General features: G+C 39.4%; 1 protein-coding gene across 22 annotated transcripts in view; it reads left to right on the top strand.

The window, feature by feature from the left end:
• TMEM71 (transmembrane protein 71) overlaps positions 1-12040 on the top strand; it is a 75103-nt gene that overhangs the window by 47787 nt on the left and 15276 nt on the right. For 9 of the 22 annotated variants that reach the window (XM_024251064.3, XM_054518841.2, XM_054518840.2 and 6 more), the window contains one exon: positions 791-1830. The exons of the other annotated variants lie outside the window; for them this stretch is intronic. In XM_024251064.3, the coding sequence (XP_024106832.3) occupies positions 791-806 (16 nt within the window). In that variant the 3' untranslated portion in view covers positions 807-1830. Of the gene's footprint in view, positions 1-790; positions 1831-12040 lie in introns of those variants that run through there. 22 annotated transcript variants of the gene reach the window in all.

Here is a 12040-nt window from a genome sequence, read left to right as displayed (position 1 = left end):
TCACATCATATCCCTTTTCATAACATAATGAAATTCTTAGTCAACTGCTTTCCTGATTAAATTTAAAGCCTGTGAAGATAGAGACTATCTATCTTGTCCACCATTGGCCTGAGTGTCCCTTGCAAATGAAGGTCAGCACAGGTATCTCATGTTAGTAATGATGTGTTAGCATCAGCAGTACACGTTTTGCACACTTATGATTTCATAGTAACAAAATGTGTCACATCTGTTCTCTCTTAAATGAAGGAATGTATGTTCACATGCTTAATGAATGAGTGAATAAACTTTGGGGAATAGAAATATGGGGAAAATCCACCTGTTACCCTACAGGCTGTTCTACAGGGCAGGAGAGAGCCATTTTCTGGAAGGTGTATTCTTTTGAGCCATTTTCTTTACCAAGTTTCTAATCTTCTTGAGGCTCATGATTACCTTTCACTTAAAGTGCAATTAAAATACAGATATAATACAGAAAAATGCCATAAGAGCAGGTGGGAAGAGGAAACCATAGGAAATGTTAGTTAACTAAGTACAATGCTGGACTGAGAGGTCAAAACCTCTATAGCCTTTCAGACAAAAAGGAGAGCACTAAGAACTGCTGGGATAAAAGCAAAAACGAAAAGTACCCTTAGTTGAGGCTGCACTCTTCCTATTTGTGATAATTCAGGACAGTTGTGGGTATGGGTGTGGGTGTGTGCATATATATGCGCAAATGGGTATGCAGTGATTAGATACTGCATTTCCTGTGCATGGGGATGAATTATGCATTTCTTTTCTTATTTCTCCAATCTAGGCTTGTCAAAATTTGACAACCATTTAGGAATGCCTTCGATGAATGTCTTCCATCTGAATATCTGGAAATTGTCCAACTTGCAGTCTACTGGGAATCAAGTATTTTATTGGAAGGGAGTAAGCGAGTAATTGAGAAAAAGCCATTTTAGTTTGACTGTGATTTTAAAATGATCTCAGTTTTTCCATCAAAATTATAATATGCTCATGAAAATAATATTAATTTGCCTTCCCTTTGCAAACACCAGCAGTTGAAAGGAAAAGGATGGGGAATGTGATGGAAAAGAGACCACCTGGAATAAATGTCCCCCTATGATTCTCTAAGGCAGTGGTTCTCGAGCTTGAATTTTCATTAGGAAATTCTGTGAGGAGCTTGTAACCAGATTTCTGGGTTTGCCACATGCACCTATCTCTTGTTGAATTGCTTTAATACAATAATGAGAGCAAGTTTGTCTAACTAATACCAGCCTGACAACTTGAATAACAATAAATGCAATTTGTACGTAAAATAGAATGCTGCAAAAGTTTGTCATTCACCTCAGTGGAGTGACTTGATATTAGATAGTAACCGTAGATGATGGTTGATGTGAAAATGGACAGGAAAGAAGCATTTTCTGAAAGTTATATTCTTTTGAACCACTTTCTAAACCAAGTTTTTAATCTTCTTGGGGCTCGTAATTACCTTTCACCTTAATTTCACTTAAAGATATAACACAGAAAAATGCCTTGAGGGCAAAATGTAGGCAAAACACCAGTGCGCTTTGAAATGCATGAAAATGGTGCAGTTGTACCCTTGAGCCTTGACTCAAGGGCTGTAGAAGATGTTCCCTTTTCACCCCCCACACTTGGTGCATGTTCACAAAGCAAATATGGCCTGCAATTCAAATTTGTTCTATGTGATATTCTCCGAGTAAAAACTCATACATGCAGAAAATTGTCTTTGCTCGAAATGGTAATGCCAAAATATAACGTTATATGTAATTTGCATTTAGTACATTTTTGGTTAAAAAAATAAACTAATAAATAAGTGGAGTCATCAGCAAATTTATATTTGTGTGTGTGTATATATATATATATTTTTTTTTGAGAAATCATGGAGGAACATCATTAATTGAAGACTGTATTATTTCCCTATTGCTGCCTTAACAAATTACCCTAAACCAAGTGGCTTATAGCAACACAAAGTTATTGTTTTACAGTTCTGGAGCTCAAAAGTCTAAAATAAAGGTCAGCAGAGTTATTTTCCCTCTGGAGGCTTTAGGGAAAAATCTATTTCCTTGCCTTTTTTAGCTTCCAGTGGCTGTCTGTATTCGTTGGCTTGTGGCCCCCTCCTCCACCTCCATAGCACACCACTCTGATTTCTTACTTCCATCATTACATCACCTTCTCCTCTTCTGCAGTAAAATCTCCCTCCACCTCCCTCTTTAAAGGACACTTGAGACTACATTTAGGATCCACTCTGATAATCCAGGATAAAATCTTTGACTTAATAACACCTGCAAGGCCCCTATTTTCATATAAGGTAACATTCATGGGTTCCTGTGATTAGAACGTGGCTATTTTGGGGGACGATTAGTAAGCTTACCACAGTTGTATTTGAAATAGCCTTGTGTAATAATTTAGTAGGTCTGGGATATGTCCCATGCATTTGCCATTTTTACAAGTAGGTTAAGTGATCACAAAGTGATCCACAATCCACATGCATGAATGCTTTGAAGTGGGATTTAAAATGAATTTAATAGAGAACTAAATGCATATGGAGCCTTTCATTTAATACACTATTAGGAGAGCTTCCATTGAGAATTTCTACATTTCCTTTGTCTATGTGTAACACACATTTTTCTACAGGGTCATTTGATTTAAATGATAACGTTTTTCAAAGTAAGATACTGAAATAGTACTAACTGTTTACATGCATATAATGCTTCATTGTTGACAAGGACATTTTCTCCCAGGCTGTATGAGCTTACTATGGCTACAATAACAAGTTACCACAGATTTGGTGGCTTAAAACAATGCAAATTTATTATCTTACAGTTTTGGGGGTCAGTCCAAAATGAGCCTTACAAGGCTAAAACCTAGAGACTTGCATTCCCTGGCCCCTGGCCCCCTCCTCCATCTTCAAACCACTTCACACTAGCCTCTGCTTCTGTGGTCACATCTCCTTTACTGACTTTAGACATCTTGCCTCCTTCTTAAAATAATTTTTGTAATTACATGGGGCCCACCCAGATAATCCAAAATAATCTTTCCATTTAAAATCCTTAACTTCATCCCATTTACAAAGTCCCTTTGCCACATAAGGTAATCTAGTCATAGGTTCCAGAGTTCTGGAATGCAGACATTTTCCAGGACCCAATGGCTAAGGCCTTCCCCAGTGAAAGCTTCAGATGAGAGGCCAGCGCAGGACAACACCTTCTTTACGACCTTGCAGAGGACGCAGTTAAAGCTGTGGTTCTGACCTACAGAAACTGAGATAATAAATGTGTGTTCTAAGCTGCTAAGCTTGTGCTAATGTCACTACCTGGTGATAGATAATGAACACAACATCCACTGATTCTCCCCCAAGTTTATAAAGTGTGTTGCTGTGCAAAATGACTTTAGGACATGTCCCTTAGCAGAGGGCTCTAGCCAGATGGTTGCTCTTGAGTCCCACTACTCGGAGTGGCGAGTATAACCTTAATACCCTGCAGATCCATCTGTGACAGAGGTGCACAGGGCCTGACTAGTGATGTGTATGCCACCAGGAAGACTTGTACATCACTGGATGTCAGCTCTCCACCAATGGCCAGCCTCAATCCTCTTAAGGTCCTATTTGTTATTGTAGTCTAGCAGCAGGCAACATTGTTATAAAGAACCATGTCTGCTGTACACAAAAAATTCTCAGTGATGTGGAATCCACTACTTGGGAATTTGTAACTTTGCTGAAGTTAATAGTCATCATCAGAATATGATTTTATGTATATATTTGATTTTACAGTTTCATTTATTAATTCATTTAGTAAATATATATTTAGTCCAACCATGTGCCAAGAGCCAGTCTAGCCCCTGGGAGTATGATGGTGAAGAATACAGACGAGGTTCCTGTACTTATTAAATGTCATGTTTATGTAGGCACCATTCATTCTGTGAAATAGGTGGAACAGCTATTTTTAAAAACCTGTATTGTTCAAATACTAGAAAAACAGAAAATAGTGTAAAAATTATTATAAGGCAAATGCCCTGTTTTAGTCTGTTTTGTGTTGCCGTACCAGAATATCACAGACTGTGTAATTTATTTTTAAAAAGAAACATATTTCTCACAGTTCTCGCAGCTGTGAAACCCAGTATCAAGGTGCTAGCATCTGGCAAGAGCCTTCTTGCTGTGTCATCTCATGGCTGAAGGTGAGAGAAGGCCAAAGGGAGGAAAGGGGCCAAACTCATCTGTCTATCAGGAACCTACTCTCAAGATAACTAATCCATTCTCATAATAATAACATTAATTCATTCATGAGGGCTGAGCCCTCATGACCTAATCCCCTCTTTAAGGTCCCATGTCTCAACACTGTTGCATTGGGGATTAAGTTTCCAACATATGAAATTTTCAGGTCACATTCAAACCATAGCATGCCCTTTTAAGAACCAAGGAATAAAAAGAGATGAAATCTTGCTAGCTATATCAGGAGCCCTCCAGCTGCCCCTTCCAACATCCTCACCTTCAGAATAACCACTATGGCCGAGTTTATGATAATCACCTCTGTATCTTGCTTTATAGTTTTTATTACCAATTACATTTCCAAACACTATAGTATAGCTCTGTCTGGTTTTATTTGTTTGTTTAATATGCCTTTTGGGTCTCTTTTAATGCGTAAGTTCTTCCTCCTTGACCTTTGAAGTTTGTTTCTTTGAAAACTGCATCATTTGTCTTGTAGACTTTACTCCATTGGAATTTTGCTGATTGCATGTCTGTAGTAAAGTTTAATGTCTCCTCAGTCTTCTGTATTTCTTGCCAACTGAAAGTTGATTACAGAGGCTTCATTATTTTTTGTTTTGAATTTTGTGGGGAACAATTACTTCCTAGGTGGTGTAATATTCTTTGTCAAGAGTGACATTATGTCATCAGCATACTTCCTGGTTTGCAGATGGCTGTCTTCTTGTTTCAGCTTCACATGTGTTGTCAGCAGCCATTTCTGATCAGTGGTTAGATATCTAATTAATTAGAGATTGAAAATGATGATATTCCAGTTTAATCACATCTTCTTTATTTATTTATTGGGAATATATCTGTGCAAGGAAACATCTACCATCTGAATGCCCAGTGGTTCAGATTTTATAGGAAAGGAGAGATGAATGCTTGAGTGTCTTCCTTTATTCGCTAATTTTCAAAACAAAAAGTTTATTTCTTATTATCTTTTAAAGGTGGCCAGGATGCTATGTGTAATCAACATTTATATACATGAAGGAACCATGTTTAATACATAAAATTTCCCAGAAGGCATGCCTTCCAACTTCCAAACTCTATGTACTTTGTACCTCATCAAGATGCTAAAAAGATTGAGAAAGTAGATTAAAGTGTGGGAGGTATATAGATAATAACTTTAAAAATTCAAATACCATTTGTTTTTTTTGAGAGCCTGCTACCTGCAAGAGCTGACTGAGTCAGGTATAGATGTTTTAAAATATGGTGCCTGCCCTCAACAAACTTGCTCTCTAATAGGGGAAACAAGGCATTGCATGAAACAAGAAGGGTAAGACCACAGGGCCAATACTGATGGAAGATGCTAAAGGACTATAGAGGATTTCCACTCACCCACTGTCATAGCTCAGACTGCTCTAACAAAATACTATAGACTCAGTGTCTTACACAACAAACATGTACTTTTTTCTTAATTCTAAAGGCTGCAAAGTTCAAGATCGAGGTGCCAGCTGATTTGGTGTCTGGTGAGGGCTCACTTCCTGGTTTGCAGATGGCTGTCTTCTTGTTTCAGCTTCACATGTTGGAAAGAAAGATCCAGTGTCTCCTCCTCTTTTTACAATAGAACAAACCCCATTCATGGAGGACCCATTATCATGACCAGATCATTTTCCAAAGTCCCCACCTCCAAATACCATAACACTGGGGATTAGAGCTTCTACATATGAATCTTATAGGGACAAAAACATTCGGTATGTAATACTCAGTTACCAAAAATGTATACCTAATACATTTTAGAGATTCAATACTTCTGAATTGAACATCATTGTTTTGACTTACAGGTCTTTTAACGCCTTTTACTAGAGATATTGTTTTGCTGCTCTAGAAAGTATAAATGGTTTGTAGTTGTTCTAGCTCATTCATCCATGAGTTCAATCAATCCAATCAATCATTATTATAATTGATCACCTGATAATTACCTGGCACTTCCTAGGAACCAAGGATTTTTTAAGTGAAAGAAATACAATTCTACTCTCAAGGAGCAGATGTCATAGCAGACTGAGAACCAGCTAAGCATGTAATTACAAGTGTCAAATATACTCTAGAGCCAAAAAAAAATGCGTTTCTTTGAAAACATTTACAAGGTCAGATTCTCTGGTAATTTAGATGAATTCTTCCTTTGGGTTAATGGGAATTATGGTGTTGTGTTCTCTTTTTGAGAGCAGAGAGAGATGAGACATGAAAGGAGAAACAAAGTATCAGAAACAGGTAGTGAGGAGAAGAAAATAAAAGAAATGATTACAGTGGCAATAAGTTAACAGTAATAGGAAATACGATCACTGGGGTACTTTTATTCTGAGCCTGATCCTGTCCCTGGCAAGTTCATGTTGCATGTTCTATTAAATCTCATAACAACCACTTTAGCTAGGCAGGTGTGATGGTTAATTTTATGTGTCAACTTGGATATATCATGATGAACGGTTGCTTGGTCAAAAACTGGTCTAGATGTTCCTGTGAAGGTATTTTGTGGATGTGATTAATGTTTGCAATCAGTTGACATTAAATAAAGCAGATTATCCTCCATAATGTGGGTGGGCCTCATTCAACACATTGAAAGCCTTAAGAGCAAAGACGGATGTTTACTAAAGAAGAAGGAAGTCTGCCTCCAAATTGCAATATAAACATTCTGCCTGAGTTTCCAGCCTTTAGAGTCAAGACAGTAACATTATCTCTCACTTGAATAGCCAGACTGCCATCTTGCTGTATGGATTCTGGACTTGTCAGCTCACTACAATTGTCTAAGCCAATTCCTTAAAATCTCTCTCTCTCTTTCCATATATATATAGGGTATATATACTGTATTAGTTAAGGTTCTCCAGAGAAACAGAACCAATAGGATGTGTAATATAGATATACATGTATTACATATAATATACAAAAATGTATATAATTCATCACATAACCAATAGGACATATAATATATGTGATTATGTATAATATATGTGACATATGCAATATATATGTTTATAATATATCATATATCCTATTGTTTCTGTATCTCTGGACAACCCTGTCTAATATAGCAGATATGATAATTGCCATTTTATACATTTAATAACGTTAGATAAGTTGAATAACTTTCCTAAGGGTTTCCGAAGATGGTAAGTAAGTGGGAGATCTAGATTTCAAAGCCAAGCCTATCTGACCCACAGCCCTTACTTCCCCTACTACTGATTGCTGCTGAGAAGGTTACATGGGAGGGGCCTGGTGCCTTGGTGATCAAAGACTGTGTGAGTCATTCTCGCTAGAAATGCTAACTCAGGAGAAAGTTTTCCATGAGGCGAAACATTAAATGAACAGAGCCATCTTTCAAAGACAATGATGACCTTCACCTTTTTTCTTGTATCTCAGGGTTCTCAAATCTAGTTTCTTGGAGAATTGGCATGAATGAGATGCAACGTAAAGAGAGGAATTATCTAACATTGTCTGGTCTGCTTTAGAGCCTCTGTTCACAGAGGCTGATGTAGCTACAGAGCTCATAAAAAGAATTGCTGTTTTGTTGGCACGTCTACTATATGCCAGGTGATTTATCTTCTTTGTCTGTAATCGTTGCCACCATCCTGCTGAGGACTACTCTTGGTTTGGTAAGCTTCCACAGTATGTAAACCCACATCATGTCTGATGGGGTCAGCCAGCCGTCCTTCATCTTGTAACCATGCTGTATGGCCTCCAAGCTTGCCTGGCATATTCCGTCTTAATTGTCTCTGACTGGGAAGTGTCATGTCCCTTCATTTATAGGACTGGTCATATGACCCACTTATGCAAGGTGGTGGAGAAAGCAGGAAAGTACACGGATCTTTGACGAGCTTTAGCAGCTCTGCCACCCACTCTCATTTAAAAGTGAGGAAGGCAAACTTCAAGGAGGATGTATTGCTCACCCTGAGTCATACACCACAGGTCTCTAAGGCGCCTGTGCCACTCACCTCCACCCCCTCCCCAACACCCTCACTGCAATGCTCCTCCAAGCAGATATCTACTGTAGTTACTTCAAAACAACACAGTTGCAAAACAGTCTGCTTGTGCTGCAGGAGAGGCCAACCACCACCCCCAAAAGGAATCCCACTACTGCAAACACAATGCAGCAGACACAGACACCTGCCAACTTGGCATACTTTGCATCAATGCCACATTTTCCTACCAGGCTTTGATGAAGGTCTGGTCATGTATTTAAAAAAAAATCTACCCTACTGTGCAAGCTGTATCCCCTCCATCTGTCCCATGCAGGGTAAAATCTGCTACAGCTGCAAGCTACACCTGCTAGAGAGTCAGACAGGGTACCTTGGGAGTGGAGGGCAATTTAGCAGGTGGATGCTAAAAGCTGGAAACTATTTTGCAAAAATTTTCTTATCCTTTTGTAGCCTTAAAGGAAATTTTAAAAAAGAAAATAAGATGCAAAGGGTAAAACAAAGGCTGGTGAATCAGGACTTGTACTTTCAACGCAAAATGAAATTTTGCATTTGCATTGTAGAGAGAGAAGGTAGCCCCTCCTCCAGCCCAGGCCAAATTGAAACAACATACCTTTGTGTGGGTGAAGCTCATCTTCAGGCTGCAAGGGATCTGCTGTGGGGGAGACAGCTGAAACTCACTGCCAGCAGTTCCATTTTATTCTCATTTTCTTTTCTCTTTTTCAGTAAAAGAAAAGGTCAAGAAACACATTCTAGCACCTTCCACCTTCCTAATCTTCCTTGTTTTTCTCTTGCTGCGTCCTTCGAAGAGTAGCATTGCAGTATAGCATGATACTTCAGCTCTGGAGTCAGAGGAGACCTGGGACTAGACTGTGACCCAGCTACTTAACTGCTTTCACTTTGGACAAGTGATTTCACCTTTCTAAGCTTTAATTTCCCAGTCTTTAAAATTAGACAAAAATATTACCTAATTCATCTAACTTTTACCAGATTAAACAAGGTCAAGCTGGCAAAATGTTAACACTTAAAACAGTGCTAGATCATAAGCTTTTCTGAAGTGGGAGCTGCAATTATTATTATTATCATTATTATTGTGTAATAATAGCAGTGGTGACAGTAGTAGTAGTTTTTATGTCTTCTGGGACAATGGACATTTTTCAGTTATTGGATGAGATGATAGAAAGGAGAGACTAACTGTGGGCTGAGGCTTAGCTATGGCCATGTTAATCTAGCTGAATAAATACTTCTTCCAATATTTAATACAAGTTAGAATGGTATGAAGGCAAAAATACAGATTTTGAGGTCAGATAGACATATATGTAGACTTAGACACAGACATAGACTCTGGCTGTTCCACCATTTCTAGCTTTGTGATATTGGACCTATTAGTCAACTTCATTGACCCTCACTTTGCTCATTTATAAAACAGGAGTGGAGGGCAATTTAGCAGGTGGATGCTAAAAGCATGACTTGTGGCCTTCTCTGAAGTGCTAATTTCATGACTTGTGGCCTTCTCTGAAGTGCTAATTTCATGACTTGTGGCCTTCTCTGAAGTGCTTGCTGCAGTGTGGAGTGATCGTATGGCTTTATTGTCATAGAGAAGACCAAGTAAGAGAAAGTAAGCTTATATAGTGGCATGAGAAAAGATTGGCTTTAAAAATAACTTCTTTAATTCAATTTTCTTTATTTTGAAAGTGACTCACCATCATTTTATTTAAATAGGAAGGAAAGAATTCAAATAAGCAAAAGAGAAGAAATTACACATCATCCCTCAACTCAAGAATAGCCAAGGCCAACATCTTGATGTTTATCCAAGAAAATTATCTTGGCTGCAAGGTTGATGAGATATGAAAACGGGCCACCTAGAGAGGGGGACTTTGGGCCTAGGAGCTGCCACCATCTGGGGTCAATCATGTGGCCATTGCTGTGTTGGAAGCAGAGGGCTCTACCAGATGACAGGCTCAACCCCCTGCTATGATTTATTGTAAGGGAAGTGCCATCAGCTGTCACACTGCGCCAGTGTCGTCCCACTTCCCATCCCCAACCTGGGGGCAAGATGGCCACACAATAAGTTGGTTTTAAAGACACTTTATCCAAAGGGAAGCAGGACATAAACTAAAATCTAGTGCATTTGGTGTGTCTTCCCACCTTCCTTTTCTCTCTCCCTTATTTTTTGTTTCAACACTCAGGTCTTTGTTAGTTCTGGGGTCCATGCAGCTCAGGAGCTCACAGTCAAGATGGAGACAACTGCAGGTAGCCCTTCCCACCTCTGCCTGAATAACAGAAAGACAGACAGAAAAGCTTCCCAGGCATCCTCTGTACTTCCCCTGCACAGTGCTCAGCACACTGGTCTAAGTCCAGTGTCCGTCTTTCCTCATGACTACAAGCTCCAGGAGGGAAAAGATCATTTGCTCTGTGGTCATTACTCTATTCCCAGTGCCTCTGGGGAGGCACTCAGTAACTGTTGATCAGACTGCTGCTATTGAAAGAATATATGAGCCAGGTGGTATTTGTAGTGAACATTTGTTGTCCTGTTCTGTATCCCAGTGCTGTGGTTTGAATGTTTATCCCCTCCAAAACTCATGTTAAAATTTAATTGCCATTGTAACAGTGCTAAGAGGTGCGACCCTTAAAAAAGGTGATTAGGCCATGAGGGCTCCCTCTTCATAGACAAGGTTGGTGCCATTATAAAAGAGCAAGCCCCCTCTTGTTCGTTCTTGCCCTTCCATCTTCCTCCACGGATACCACAGCAAGAAAGTTCTTGCAAGATACCAACCCCTCGATCTTGAACTTCTCACATTCCAGAACTGTGAGCTGATAAATTTCTGTTCATTTTAAATTATCAAGTATGTGGTATTCTGTCATGGCAGCATAAAAATGAGGAAGACACTCTATCACTTTGTTTTCTATTCTGATTCCTATAAACACCCTTTTCTTAGGGCAATCACTCCTCCTCAGTCCATAAATTTTAGTAAGGCTACTGATCTCAAACCTAGACCCCAAACCTTGGGGACAATGGATGTATAAGACACAAGCTTGGGCAATCAGATTCTGTTTCTATTTCTTTTTTTACAGACAGGATCTCCCTCTGTCACCTAGGCTGGAGTGCAAGTGCAGAGGCACAATCACAGTTCATTGCAGCCTAGAACCCCTGGGCTCAATCAATCCTCCTGCGTCAGCCTCCCAAGTAGCTGGGACTACAGGCATACACCACTGCATCTGGCTAATTATTATTATTATTATTTTTTTTTGTAGAGGCGGGGGTCTTACTTTTTTCCCCAGGCTGGTCTTCAACTCCTGGCCACAAGTAATGGTACCACTTCAGCCTCCCAAAATGTTGGGATTACACATGTTATTCATTAACATGAACTGCTGCACCCAGCTATCAATCAGACTCTTTTTCTCCCAGAGCCAGCTGGTGATGAGAGGAAGGCCATGACCGAGTCCAGGGGACTGAGGGCTGCACTCATTCCTGCTGGCTTCTCCCAAAACCTGGTTGATTGGGTCTGTCAGGGAGTCTCTGAGGAACCTCACTGCCTTTCCCAACAATCTCTCCTTTTAAGTTAGTCAGAACACATTTATCTTGCTTGCTACGAAAAAGAAAATAATATATATCTAATATGCTCTTTTTTGCCTTTAAGAAGTTTAATTGAGGTGAAATTCATATGGCATAACATTTACCGCTTAAAGGTGTACAATTCAGTGTCATTTAGTACAGTTGCAGTGTTGCGAACCCACAACACTGTGGTTCCAGAACACAATCTATCAAGTTCCAAAACATTTTTGTAAACTGAAGAGAAAATCCTGAACTCATTAAGAAGTCACTCTCCATTCCGTCCTTCCCTGGCCCCTGGCAACCACTAGTCTTCTATCTATGGATTTATTCTGGCTATTT

The sequence above is a fragment of the Pongo abelii genome, chromosome 7 (assembly GCF_028885655.2).
Source record: "Pongo abelii isolate AG06213 chromosome 7, NHGRI_mPonAbe1-v2.0_pri, whole genome shotgun sequence".
NCBI classification, from domain to species: Eukaryota; Metazoa; Chordata; class Mammalia; order Primates; family Hominidae; genus Pongo; species Pongo abelii.
The sequence above is the reverse complement of the archived record's forward strand: the minus strand, read 5'-3'. Positions and strand labels throughout refer to the sequence as shown.